Here is a 15,265-nt window from a genome sequence, read left to right as displayed (position 1 = left end):
ACAACTAGTTCAGTGATCGTGCATTTTTCCCAATCTGGTCCAAACTGGTAGAATCCCACCCCTGTTTAGATCTGTATTTAGATTCAGATCTTTGCATTTTAAGAGCTGAATCTGAATACAAATCTAAATCATAACTGCTATAATGAAAATGAAACATACGTACAATAATTCATAACTTTTGGACCCTTTAGACAGGATTTATAATATCAAAATTATAGTAGCAAAAATTGGGAAAACTTTTAATTGTTTAAATAGAGTTCCAAAAAAGCTAAACCTGCATTTTTTTTAATGAACAGTGTTCTCTAACAAAAATCACATTATTATTATATTATTAGGGTGTTATTTCGCCTCCTTATGGCATACTGTGGATAGCGCGACAGTGTGAACTAAACAAACTGTTGTTAACCAGACTACTCTGTAGACTTTCCTGGCTCTCAAAATATATGGCAACTAAAACAAGTCCATGTATGATATGCCAATCAATCAATCAATCAAACAAACAATCAATAGCTTCAAACATAAAACAGAATTTAAAACAAGAATTTTCATCTGTATTCTTGAATACTTATTAGGTGGTAAGAAACTAACTGAAAAGAATTCTAGCAGATAGAGAAATGCATTCCTGCTATGGTTGTGTTGTTTGTGACCTGTGCAAAAGAAAACCCATTACTGTTGATTGTGTTCTGTCCTCATTCAGCTGCAAATAACACATTTAGCTCTGTTTATAAAGTTTAAATGTTACTAAAATTATAGATCACACTAGCCTTTTTGGGGGCGGCGGCTGGTAGGTAGTATTTAGTTATCTTGTAGATAGTATTAGGCCTATTTCTGGTACTTGTTTCAAGAGTCCATTGTCCCCTGGGAGAGTAGAATTGGACCATTTTGAGTTTTATTCCTTTAGAAAAATACTTTGCTGAGTGATTTGACAGAAGCAGTTACCAAATATGCAGTTTCTATATGGAAAATGAAATTCTTAAAAGTCAGCTCTAAAAAAAACTTAATCTGACACAAATGCACACACATCTGTTGTAATGGAATACAGGGTGTGCCCCATGGATAGTTCTAAATCAGATTTAGTCCTTGGGTCAGGTAAGTAGTTTGGAAGAATTAGTAGTATTGCCTGACAAGACCTGAAGCAAGTTTCTGTGATGGAAAAATCAGCGGAAAAGCACTGATCAAGCTTGCAGTAATCATGGTAATGTGAGAGTTGATGGTATGTCGTGGACTTGTCAAAACAAATTACTTGCTTCAGGTGAGTAACAAAGTATGTTGCCACAAGGCTAGAAAAAGTATTTCAAGGACTGAATCTGAATCTAATGGTTACTGTCTGCTAGGGCCGCTGGTATTTCTCTTTGATCAATACATTGTGCTAGTGGGGTATTGTTCTAATCAAGGCTTTCTGAGACAGTAACAATCACATGCTTAGTCCCAAAAGCCCTCTTTTTATTTCAACGGCTGTGAATTATATTCATTCACAGCCTGTAATGAGTCCCAAACAGTTTGTCCAACAGAAGTCTGCCAGAGTCTTTTCAGGATAAGGCTAATAAGCACCCACATTTATCTCCCTTGAAATGCTGCCAACGACTAAATTGCCAATTAGCTGAACAAGGCCAATTGGAGCACAAAGTCAACACAGAGCTTCGGAGTTTAAACCGACCAGAACGAACAAAGTTGCTTTCTGCAAAGGCTCATGTCCCTTTGCTCCTCCTTTATGTCTTATGGGAGGGGCCAATCATCTCCAAGCCTTACTCCCAAGTCGCCCCTTTTGTCTTAACTGTTCTTGTCTTCTGGCAGCTCTGCGCAAGCATGCACTGGTAACAGGCTTCCCTTGTTCTTCTGCCTCATTGATGTCAGATTCTGGAGGCTCTGGAGTCAGTACATAATTTTCAGATGGCCCTGGCCCCACCTCTATGTTGGATACAGATCCCTTGTCCTCCCCAGACTCCAGGACTGGCCCATATTCCTCCCCACTGTCTGACTCTGTTGCCAGCTCCACAGGCCACTGGCGGACCACAAGAGGTATTTTGATTAATGTGGTTGTGTTAAGTTTTCTCTGCTACAATGATATAATTATGAACCCATAACTACATTAATATCCTCTGTTCATACAGTTTTATATCAGCTGGATTTTAGCAAAGAAAACAGTTTCTGGTTATTGGTTTTCATTTTATAGGAAAGAAGAAGCACAACAAGACACAAAATATAAGCTGCAGGATCCAATTTGGATTAGTCACTAGGGCCAGAGGATAACCCATCCTTAGGTTAACTTTTCTCTTACCAGAATGTGACATTTTGGTGAGAAAGAATTTCCCTGAAGATGGGCTCCAGCATGAGTCCCAAAGCTTGGAAGACTAAACCTCTGGTCCCGATGACTGACCCAGATTGGATCCTGCAACATTAACTTGGGACATGTATATTTGGCTTTATTTATAAAACATAAGCTCTTCTTTGCTTTGCTATTACCATTGCAGAACTACAACCTGACTTGTGACTAATGTGGAGAGTGGTTTTTTTTTGCTATAACAATTACAGTAGATTAGAACAATATCACCTAATCCTGAGAGCAATCTATAAATAGAAAGCTATTTCAGCTTGTGTCATTTGTTCTAAGTTAGGGTAGAGAGAGGGAACTATTCTAGGCACTTTAGTCTGAAATCCTTAGAAGTTATCACTGTTGTCAGAATAATTAATTGTTAAGAAAAGGCATCTGCTCAGATTTTGTTTCCCTGAGCCAGTATAATCTCTATTTAACAAACTTTTGAGTTGCAAACTTTTTCCAATATGAACAAACCTATTTGTAAGTCCAATCTAGAGGGTCATGGAAGTCAGGAAAAAAGCAGGAAAGGATTGATTTTTGGTGCACTGCATATAGACACTTGGCAGCACAAGCCTCCCATCAAGGATGGCTGCGTCCTACACCTAAAGAGAGTGGAGGTTGGTACAGACCACCTGAAAAGAGTATTCAAGTTCCTCAGGAAGGAAGAGGATTGCCGGGGGGGGGGGCATGAACAGCAACCTGGGAGAGTCAGCCTATGGAGTCTGTGATTAATCAGATGGACAAGAAAAAAAAGTTGAGTGACACCATCTGAGACTACCCAGAAGAATGGTCCAAACCCGCATTTATTCTGAACTCCGCAGAGAGGCTTTTGGCAGGAAAATGGGACAGAATGGCTAATAGGACCTGGAGCCATGGGTCTCGTGCTATTGTGAAGCCTCCACCAAATTAACCCCCGCTTATCCCCCTGGAGAATGGTGTAGTGTGGGGCTCCCCACCATTGTTCATAGGTCAAAACTAACCAGCATATAACTAATTTCTCTGCCTGTGAGTTGAGAGTTGTGTTGGGTGGTGGCACCTCACTGCCTTGCTGGCAGGCCTTAGTAAGAGTTCCAATGGCCTATGGGATGATTTCTCCACTCTGGTGCCAGTGGCCAAAGCTGCAACGGATCAATGCCAGAGAGGTGTTCCAGATCTGAAGGAGGCTCCCCCATCACTGAGAGAATGTCAACTTAGACCCATTCCCCAAGAGCAAGGGTGAGAAGAAGCTGAGGTGCTCACTACTACTTTGAGGGTATTCTGTATGAGGTGTTTTTTATGTTGGTTTGACTTATGAAGAAAATGGGCTTACAAATAGCTTCTTGGAATAGTAACTTGTATGTAAGTAGAACACTGTAATTAAAAAATATTAGCTTTGCATGCAGTAGTTTTCATCCCATTATTGTAATACAATTTTAAAGCAAAGTATACATGACTATATAATAGATTTGCAACTGATCTTGGTAAACTGGAATAATCAGCAAGATGAGAAATGTAGCTCAATTTAGTTGACCAAATTACAAATCAAAGCCAGTCCATTTCAAACTCCTAGTGATTCAGCATGAATGCAATCTTCTATGTTTTTCCTCTTTAATTCATCTTAGGGTCATCAGTACTCTGATTAGGATGCAGTATCTGTTCTTTCAGCATAGAAGTTTTGTATAACCCAGGATTCATTGCATTGGGTTATGGAGAATGTGGCAGTAGGATTACGAATATAGTCAGCAGTCAAGAAAGAATGGGGAGAAGACCAGAGAAGAGTAGATGTCTGCATTGGATACTTTATAGTATTTGTGTCCAAAGCACATACTTTTAGCTGGGATCACTTTTTGCATTTTATCTCTTGTTTTCTACTTATTCAAATATTCTGCTATGGCAGAAGAAAATAAAATCCAGTGCTGATGATAGGCTTTGCTTCTTTTTTAAAAAAAAATCAGACATGGAAGAGGTCTATAGGTCATAGTCTCAGAAGGCTTATTTTTTACTAGAATAAGTTAGATGTTGAGATTGCAAAACATAATTTCACAATTCTATTTTTTTTAAAAAAGACCTGTATTTGATTTTATAATCTTTTTTTTTCAATCAATCATTTTTTTTTAAATTTTTTCTCTCCCTGACACATGATATTCTCACCAGAAATACTTTCTCCAATATGTTTCACCTTAGCACCTTTTGGTAAGAGCCTTCTCCAAGTATAAATTACTATAACATCACATGTCCATTATTCACCATTTTCTTATTTATTTCCATTCATCAATCACTGAAATAACTCCATTATGTGATTCTTGGAATTGGATCACTGATAGAAATCTTTTGTACTTACCTTTGTTGCAGCATCAAAGCATACAAAGCCCATGCCAAAGTCTATGGTAAGCCCCATAAGATGACTCTCCAAGACACAGGCATATGTCTTACACTGGAAAAATGGAAACAATGCAACATATTAAATGGCCTTTCACTGACTATATTCAATTTGTAAAATTGTGGTTAAAAGAAAAATCTGAACAAATCTGAACAAATGAGTCCAATAAAATGCTTGCAATCAGATGTAGGGCAATGTGAGCAATCTCATTTCTTTCCCCCAGAAATGGTGAAGGAGTCCATCTCCTTGTTGGCTAATTGTTCTTAACTGCAATCATTGGCTTTGCAAAACATGAAACCATCTTTAATGTGCTATTTCATCCTGAGCAACCCCATGGACTTTGTCTGCCAGATAGCATGAACATTTCTCAGGATTCAATTTGAGTCGGTCACCGGAACCAGAGGTTTAGTCTTCCAACCTTTTAGACTCATGCTGGAGCCCATCCTTGGGGTACTTTTCACACCCATTTTGATAGACAGAAGTTCCCTGAGGATGGGCTTGAGCATGAGTCCAAAAGCTCAGAAGACAAAACCTCTGGTTCCGGTGACCAAGCCAGACTGGATCCTGCAACATTATCCTGGTACGCATATATCTGTCTTCATTCATTTCTTACCATGGCCAGGAAGATGATCCTGTGCCCTCCCCCCAAAAAAGTGAGCAGGTCATTCTATAAACGGATCATACAGTTTTATTAGCAACAATATGAAACAATCCATTGTTGTATTCTTTAATTTTTGTTGTTTTGTTTTGTTTTTAACTTTCTAATCAATGCTTATCTTCTGAGTCAAGAAAGAAGTTAGAGAGGAATGCAAAGGATGTCATTCATTTTTTATAATAACTCTGTTGACCAATGCATAGGATGGAATTATTTCCCAGTTGGCATCACAATAATTGCTTGAGAAGGACCAAAGATGCTTTTTCAAAAGGCAACCGGACTTTGTTTTTCCTTAAAGACATTTTGCTTCTCATCCAAAAAGCTTCTTCAGTTCTGATAGGAAGTGAACATCTTCAAAAAAATACAAAATCCAGTTGCCTTTTGAAAAAGCACCTTTGGGACAACCATGACCTGGATGACTTGAGAATCTGCATAGACATTTTGCTTGAAAAGGATTTTCCATGATGTTTACACTATATCTGTTACTGAGCAAGATAAAGAATAAGATTTAACTCAGATATTAAGGACTATGTATAATTCATGCACTTGTCATGGCTCTATAAATGGTGCCTACAGGTTTGGATTTAAAAAAAACTATGCCTTGCCTCACTTGACATCTAGCAGCATTTTCATTCTAGCCCTTGTATATATCCAAAAGTGAAGCCTTGTTGTTTGCAGGCCTGCTTCTTTGGAATAGTTTGTTTCTGACAACTGACCAAGCTTTTTAAGAAGGCCTGGAAGTGAATTGGGTATAAGCAAGCACCGTGGCTTGTACTTGACCTATATGTGGAAAAATATATGCCTTTTACTAAAAGATAACTTGGAACATGCTAAACTAATATAAAAAAAATTATAGATTTACAAGGCATAGCATTCACAACATTAAATTACTAGCACATTTCTATACTGAGGCTACAATAATTGCTAATCAAGTCTGTATAAAACATACTGTATAATAAGTTGCTTAGTAGCAAAGGGAGGTTGAAATTGCTTTCACATGAATTCTCTTTTATTCTTCTTAATCAAATTGATTACTTATTGATTCATGTCTTAGTTTGGCAGATATTTATAAAACAAATGGATAATCTCAGACAACCCTATAGTTTTTCCCAAATAATAAAATATTTTCTTGGCGTACATCTTTTCAATATGTGCTTTCCTAAGGTAAATTACATAGCCAAGTAATACATTTAGTATCTCGAATATCTTCACTTTGCAATATACCATTATTTTCAAAAGTTTGCCTATCTAAGAAATAAACAATGGATTTATCACTTGAACTCTCAATATTTTATGGCTCCTCCTAATCCTGATTTAAACTGATACAATGCCACAGATGCTAGAAAAGGAATTTAAGTTGCTTTCAATCAAAATAGTTGTCATCTTATCTTCCCAGAAGTCTTCTTCAATTTGACAAGTGCCTTTTCCTTTGAAGATTTTGTATAGGTGATGGATTCGTATTGTTATCTAAATTATGTAATGAAGGTGATACTTTTTCTATCCTATGCTTAATAAATGAGAAAGTTCTTTTCTAAATACACTGGCATCTCAATTGTGCAATACATTATTTCTGTGAGTACATTATTCACCTACAAGTCTATCAGTGCCAAGCACAATTCCTACCAGAAAACTTTGAAAGGTTAAATATTATAATGGCTTTGAGCAATTATTACAAATTGGTGGAAAGAATTTAATGTACATGATAGCTCAAATGGCAAAAGGTCAGTTTTCAGCCTCTTACTTTATGGCTTTTAATCTTAGGCTACATTTCAAATACAGTTCCTCTGCTTATATTAATTAATCTTTTGCAAAATTAAAATAAGAATGCTGCCAAGACAGTACATAACACCAGAGGTCTTTTCAATATCAGAGTCCAATTCATGGTGATGACTACCTTCTTTAAACTATTATGTGGTGTGCATGGGACCAGGTTATTTGATGGACCACTGAAAGTATTTGCCCATCCCGCCAGAATGGATAGAGTTCCCTTAAACATTGCCATCTTCTATGACCTCAGAAGTGAGCCTTTTCTGTTGTAGTCCCTGGAACAGATATCCAGATGTTCACCCTTTTAATCTTCCACAGAGACCTTGTCCTTTCCACATGCCTGGTAGATAAGCAGGGAAGAATGAGAATGTAATGGATTGCATCAATGAAGTGTAGTTGCAGCACCAGGTTTTTCTATTTTCTATTTTGTTTTTGTTTTAGCAGTATATATTACTTTTATTCCTGGGTTTGGTTTTAAGATGGGTGGCTAAACAAATGTCATTAATTGATTGATTTACAATAAATATTTTGCCATACAGAATGATTTTTTAATTTTTATTACTATTTGATGCACTGCAAAGCCATAAAAAATTCAACGAAGTGATTTTCTATATGAGAGGTACCGTATTTGCCGGCGTATAAGATGACTTTTTGCCCCGAAAAACATGCCTCCAAGTGGGGGGTCGTCTTATACGCCGGTATATCCACTGCCGGCTTTCGGATGCTTGTTGGACGCAGCGAAGGCGCCTCTGGCTTCCCGGATCCCTGCGTCGCTTCCGCTTCATCCCGCTCGCCTCGCTCCGCCCGAGGCTGCAGCCTTCCTGCTCTTCCCACGGCCCTGGCACTCCGCCCTGCCGCTGCAGCCCCGGGATTTCTGGAGGGCGTTTCTGGTGGTGGGGGGGTCGTCTTATACGCCGGGTCGTCTTATACGCCGGCAAATACGGTAACTTATTTTGTCACTTGTACTCATTAGCAAAAATATAGAATCTTAAAATTGGCTCTGTGAATTGTTCTGCTTGAAGAACAGAGCCTAAAGCATGATTTTTTAATGATCAAGATTTGCAATTTGAATTGATTTAATAAGAAATGTAAAAATTTGGAATTAATAATATATTATAATGCTCAATGAACTTCTTTTCTGAAATAAAAAAACGTAGGCACTATTAAAAAAGCAATCAATGTCAATTAAAAGATGTAATGGTTAGGTAATTTGAATATTAAAGGTGTGTAAAGGTCTACAGGGTAAATCAAAACAAGTTTTTCTTGTTTTCCTAGTAAGAATGCAAAATAGAAAGTCATAGCAGGATTAGAATGATATATCATTTAAAAATTCAATACTATGAACTATATTGGTTTCATAGTATGCTGGTCTTTGACCATCATAACAATTTGATTTGATGGTTTCACTGCCTTTTTGCTATGAACCAAACTATAATGACTTAGCTAGAAGAATGTTGAGGTATCTTTTCATATTTGAGATGCACAGAACTATTATAACTATTTATATCTGAATTCATACAAAAATATTTGTACTTTGCACTTTGACGAAGATTCTTCACTTATTTATTTATTTAGACACACATATACACACTTTTTTGCAACACCACTTGCAAATTTATGTGGAGAGAGAAAAAGTAAGATATTTTACCAATCAAACAATTCTCTTATTCATTCTGTTTATGTAAGCCAGTAGGATTGTATCCATGGAAACCATCCTTCAGTTATTCATGGTTATTTATGGCTTTAATGATCTGCCAGATGCACAGTTTACCAAGAAGAATCAGATCAGTAGGAGCCATATCCCTCCCTACTGCTCAAAACAAGAAAAGCAAATCCACATATATAGTCAAAATTAAACACACACATACCATAAAAAACAATCATCAAATGTAGGTAAGGCATATATGACATAATATTGGCTGAATGCATATTAAACAAAAATGTCTATGAAATATATTGATTAGGTTGGGCAAATTTTTCTTAGTGATGCTTCCAGATATGATTTGACAATACTTTTGTGCAGAATATTGACCACACAAATACATCCCATATCCTTGGAGCATAGGCTATACTTCTCAAAAGTTTAGGTAAAGAAGAGGACATTATTCTGTAATGGGAGCATTTTTAAAAGGGTTTCTGTGGGTCCTGGAAGGCTTTTTTAACTTTCTATTTTAAAAATGGGCTCTTTAAGTTTACTTTCCTTCCATACACTAAAATCAATTCAATTCAGTGACTTCTGTTTCCCAGAAGTCTGCTCTTTTTATTCATTTTTATTGTCTTGAGCTTTACTGTTACATAATGAGTTCAGAGCAATTACTGTGTTCAAGAACAATCTTGTGAGGTAAGTTATCCTTATAATATCTTGCCCAAGGTCATTCAGTAAGCTTTCAGTAAGTTTCCGAGATTTAAATCTATCACATACAGGTGAAACTCGAAAAATTAGAATATCGTGCAAAAGTTCATTTATTTCAGTAATGCAACTTAAAAGGTGAACCTAATATATGAGATAGACTCATTACATGCAAAAGAAGATAGTTCAAGCTGTGATTTGTCATAATTGAGATGATTATGGCTTACAGCTCATGAAAACCCCAAATCCACAATGTCAGAAAATTTGAATATTGGGAAAAGGTTCAATATTCTAGGCTCAAAGTGTCCCATTCTAATCAGCTAATTAAGCCACCTGCCAAGGGTTCCTGAGCCTTTAAATGGTCTCTCAGTCTGGTTCAGTAGGAAGCACAATCATGGGAAAGACTGCTGACCTGACAATTGTGCAAAAAAAAAACCCATCATTGACACCCTCCATAAGGAGGGAAAGCCTCAAAAGGTAATTGCAAAAGAAGTTGGATGTTCCCAAAGTGCTGTATCAAAGCACATTAATAGAAAGTTATGTGGAAGGGGAAAGTGTGGAAGAAAAAGGTGCACAAACAGCAGGGATGACCGCAGCCTGGAGAGGATTGTCAGGAAAAGGCCATTCAAAAGTGTTGGGGACTTTCACAAGGAGTGGACTGAGGCTGGAGTCAGTGCATCAAGAGCCACCACACACAGATGGATCCTGGACATGGGCTTCATATGTCGTATTCTTCTTGTCAAGCCGCTCCTGAACAAGAAACGTCAGAAGCATCTTACCTGAGCTAAAGAAAAACAGAACTGGTCTGTTACTCAGTGGTCCAAAGTCCTCTTTTCTGATGAGAGCAACTTTTGTATCTCATTTGGCAACCAAGGACCCAGAGTCTGGAGGAAGAATGGAGAGGCACACACTGCAAGATGCTTGAAGTCCAGTGTGAAGTTTCCACAGTCTGTGTTGATTTGGGGAGCCATGTCATCTGCTGGTGTGGGTCCACTGTGCTTCATTAAGTCCAGGGTCAATGCAGCCACCTACCAGGAGATTTTGGAGCACTTCATGCTTCCTTCCGCAGACGAGCTTTATGGGGATGCTGACTTCATTTTCCAGCAAGACTTGGCACCTGCCCACACTGCCAAAAGCACCACAACCTGGTTCAGTGACCATGGGATTACTGTGCTTGATTGTTCAGCAAACTCACCTGACCTGAACCCCATAGAGAATCTATGGGGAATTGCCAAGAGAAAGATGAGAGACATGAGACCGAACAATGCAGAAGAGCTGAAGGCCGCTATTGAAGCATCCTGGTCTTCCATAACATCTCAGCAGTGCCACAGGCTGATAGCTTCCATGCCACGCCGCGTTGAGGTAGTAATTGCTGCAAAGGGGGCCCAAACCAAGTTCTGAGTACATATGCATGCTTATACTTTTCAGAGGTCCGATATTGTTCTATGTACAATCCTTGTTTTATTGATTGCATGTAATATTCTAATTTTCTGAGATTGTGGATTTGGGGTTTTCATGAGCTGTAAGCCATAGTCATCACAATTATGACAAATCATGGCTTGAACTATCTTGCTTTGCATGTAATGAGTCTATCTCATATATCAGTTTCACCTTTAAGTTGCATTACTGAAATAAATGAACTTTTGCACGATATTCCAATTTTTCAAGTTTCACCTGTAATACTTTCCTGAAAATAAAAAGTCCTGCTAAACAGTCTATTTTCCTGTTCTCAGTATAATCTAATAAGATGAAGAAAACACATAATCTCTGCTAATAGCACAACTTATCGTTTGGTTTGTTTGAGAGTATCAAACAGTCCAAACTCTCGCATTCATCATCTGAATGCTTGGGATGCAAGAACTAGCTAATACGTATTTGGTTTAAATATTTTTTAACACAAAGGTCATTAATATAACACTAACAATGTAGAGATCTGAAAGGGTTATTTAAATCATCAAGCCCAATTCCCTTACTTAGCACAGTAATCCAAATTAAAACAGCCATGCTCACTTTCTGAATATATCCAGTGAAGGGGAAACTCATCACATTCCTTTTAATTGTTCCCCTATAGATTTCTTACATTTAAGAATGTTTTTCCTACTTACTAATTGCCCTGCAGTAACCTAAATAATTATGCTATATCTGGCACTCTGAGATAAAAGGGTACCTTCTTCTATGTATTTTTCCCATCAGGGTATTCGAAAAGTATTATCGTATCCTCCTTTGTTAGCTATTTTTTGAGAATAAACTTTTCTAATTCCCTCAGTGTCTCCTGAGGGAGTTTATAGTCCCTTTAACCTACAGTGCCTTTCTTCAGCGCTCTGAGTACATGGGGGGGGGGTCTGACCAATGTGAAATAAAATCTGTGTTGATTTCTGTTTTTCCCTTAATTTCCCAGTCTAGTTTACAGCCCTGGAATTTGCTTAACTGCTTAGTTTTTTGGGATCCTCTAAGGTCAACCAGGTATGCCCTATTTCCCTATTCCCTATTTCTAAATGACAGGGAATACTCATTCCACTCCTGGTTGACCTTAGCTGATCTCATTTTCATTGTTTCAATCTATTTTCTTTCATCTTATCTGATTCCCAGAAACTGCTTGAACAAGTCCCTGTAGTTTTCTTGGCAGGGTTTTGCAGACGTGGTTTGCCCATTGCCACCTTTCTAGTACTGAGAAAAAGTGACTGACCCAAGATCCAGCTGGCTTTGTGCCTAAGGCAAAATTAGAATTAACAATCCTCTAGTTTATAGCCTGATAATTTAGCCACTACACCAAACTGGCACTCAATCTAAACTTATGTTTGCCTTTTTAACAGTCATGTCATAGTGCCAAATTTTATTCAATTTGTGATTTTTACAAAGTTTTTATGTACCACTAGAAAGTTAAGTGTCTCCCATCATACAGCTTTGCATTTTACTTTTTTTCCCTCAGTAAATAACTTCTTAACCTATTAAATTAAATTCTGCTGTTTTCAGCCACTTATCTAACCCATGAAGTTCCTTCTAATTCTCTCTGTCTTCTAGAGTTTTATCTAATTCACTTAGTTTTGTATAATCTGCAAGTTTTATAAGCCTTCCCTCTACCTCATATGTCATGAATAAAAATATTGAAAAATACAAGGCCAATTGTCAATTCCAAAGGCATTATTCCCTCTAATAATTTATTTCAATTGATGATAAAACAGTCAGTGGACACCCTTCGAATACACATCCATCTAACAGATATGTGGATCTATTAAACATCCAGCTCATATCCAACTAGCTTGCTAATCAGAAGGCCAGCTAATTAGAAGCTTTATGATTAGAATATCCCAAAGCTAGCTTTAAGAACAATACAAAACAAAACCATATCAGAATTGTACTAGCACTATCATCAATCACATAATGACATAGCTAAAAAAAAAATCTAAATTGAGCATCCCATATGTCTTACCTGTATTCTTTCCACTTCAAAAAAAGTTGCTGATTGGAAGGCCTTTTCCCATAGTATAAGATCACATTCTAATTCCACAGAGAAGTAGAGATCCTCTCCCATTTCAGATTGTACTCCAAAGCAGTGTTTTCGCCGATCCAGTATATCACTGTCCTGATGAAAACCTGGAGTTATATAATCTTGCATACATCAATTAAAATTTCTTCTAGTATTGATGCACATGTTAGATGCAGAACAAAGTACCTACACAGAGTAACGTACCATGTAAATGTTATGCCTTTATTTTAATTGTCTGGTTCTATATAAATTAAATTAAGAATATACTGACTAAAACATATATTTTATTATTAATGGTTCTCCTATACAGCTGAAATTACACTAATAAAATTTAAACATTATACGTTCCAAGGCAAGTTGTGAGGTGCAATTTAGGAATTGTTTCCCAGTCCCCCAAAATGTGGGTATAAGTTGTCACTCCACTCAAAGTTCAGTATCAACACATGCTCTTCAGTATCAATGCACGCTCTCTCCTAAAAATATGAAGGCTCATTTCTTTACTCAAGATGACTTGTTACTTAGATTAAGTTCTACACATAGATTTCTTACATTAGATTCCTGCTTCAAGATATTTTTTTATGCTACTTCCTATTACTCTATTTCAATATTGCTTCATTTAGTTCAGGTTTGTATTTCATGCTGCTTTGTCCTTTTATTTTTGATTAACACTTTGAAATCAGAGGTGGTATTCAACAGGTTCTGACCAATTCTGGAGAACTGATCACGGAAATTTTGAGTAGTTCAGATAACTGGAAAATACCACCTCTGACTGGAGATTTTATAGTATCCTTCCCCTGCCATGCCCACCAATCCATACCCACAGAACCGGTAGTAAAAAAAATTGAATCCCACCACTGTTTGAAATACGTGTGAAAATCTGTAAGAATTCATTTAGACAGGCAATCTTGCTATGATTCTTTTTTTAAGTCAAATTATTATAAATTGCTAGTCTGAAAAAATAAAAATTTAAAAAGGGAGGTTATTAATTAACAATTCTGTGGCTAAAAGCTGCCACCTTGAAATTAGAAAAGTGGAAAGAAAGAGATTAAATTGAGTAAATTAGATTAGATTAAATACTACTATATACACCTAGACTGATAAATTCATGTGCTAATTAGAATAAATGCAATTTGCTTTTACCTTGGCTGATTGGAGATAATCAAAGCCATATTTGAATACATATTATAATAATCAGCCTATAAATCAAATTAGGAATCAGGGAGAGTTAAGAGTAGAAAAAGTCTCAGCTTGTTTAACAGAAATTACTATTGAACCTCAGTCTGTGATCTGTATATGTTACTGAGCTGCACTTTGCAAATAAAAATGCATACATACTGTCGATAAAACTTCTATTAAAACATTATAAAAAAACTTTAATAACAAAACCAGCAATGGTTAAGTATGGCCTCTGATGCTTGAGAGTATGTAAATCAACAATCCACATTTATTCACACACAAGGCATTATCAGTACAAATTTGAAGGTATCGCTGCATTGCTACACAGGTATATCATATCTATTATATTTGTTAAGTCTTTAAAAAGGAGAACTTCATTCTTTAGATTTTGGCTAAATTATTCTCATTGCTCAGCAGATTATTCTTTTACAAAAATATCATCTCACTGAATTGGATGTGACCTGAAAAGTCATCGAATCCAACCCTCTGCTTGATTCAGGATAGTGATGGGGAACTTACCACTTAGGAAGCAACCTATTCAACTGACTAACGTCAGTTATTATGAAGAAACTTTTCTTAACATCCAGCCTGAATCTACTTCCCTGTAGTTATACTTCCCATTAGCATTTCTCTCCAGGCAATAAAGAGCAAGTCTATTCCTTATTGTCTCTGACAACACTTTAGATATCTGAAGATTGCTTCATATCTCTCTTCAGTCTTCCCTTGTGCAAGCTATACATACACAATTCCTTGCAATTTTCCTCAGAGGACTTGGTTTCCAGTCCCCCCACCATCTGTGAGGTTATTTTCATTTTTTTCAATAAACTTGTCAATAACATATTACATAGTGTTAACCTGTTGCAGCACAACATACTGAGACAGAAAACCTTTCCCACCATTGAATTGCAGTGCTCTTTATTCATTATTTAATGTTGGGTCAGAAGAAAAGTATCCATCTTCCCTTGCTGATGATTCCTAACTTGCCTTTCTTTAAAATCACAAAAGTACTCTGATTTTCTTCCAAGGTAAAGATTGACAACAGCTAACCATTTTTGTAAACCTTAAGACTGTCTTTGGATCACATTAGAATAAAGGCAATAAATACAATTTTAATATCAAAACAGCAAAGAATGATTCAGGCCTGCCATTCATGG

The 15,265-nt window shown here is 36.8% G+C and overlaps 1 protein-coding gene across 12 annotated transcripts in view; it reads right to left on the bottom strand.

Annotated features, from left to right (window-relative positions):
• Positions 1 to 15,265, bottom strand: part of SNTG1 (syntrophin gamma 1) — a 222,200-nt gene that overhangs the window by 15,955 nt on the left and 190,980 nt on the right. For 9 of the 12 annotated variants that reach the window (XM_087961717.1, XM_087961721.1, XM_087961719.1 and 6 more), the window contains 2 exons: positions 12,879 to 13,031; positions 4,638 to 4,730 (listed from right to left, as the gene is read on the bottom strand). The exons of 1 other annotated variant lie outside the window; for it this stretch is intronic. In XM_087961717.1, coding sequence (XP_087817843.1) covers positions 4,638 to 4,730; positions 12,879 to 13,031 — 246 coding nt within the window. Of the gene's footprint in view, positions 1 to 4,637; positions 4,731 to 5,922; positions 6,112 to 10,718; positions 10,821 to 12,878; positions 13,032 to 15,265 lie in introns of those variants that run through there. 2 more of the 12 variants (XM_087961726.1, XM_087961728.1) reach the window with 2 other exon arrangements.

The sequence above is a fragment of the Notechis scutatus genome, chromosome 3 (assembly GCF_049901735.1).
Source record: "Notechis scutatus isolate UNSWTSFEM ecotype Mainland chromosome 3, rNotScu1.2, whole genome shotgun sequence".
In the NCBI taxonomy this organism is placed as follows: Eukaryota; Metazoa; Chordata; class Lepidosauria; order Squamata; family Elapidae; genus Notechis; species Notechis scutatus.
The sequence above is the reverse complement of the archived record's forward strand: the minus strand, read 5'-3'. Positions and strand labels throughout refer to the sequence as shown.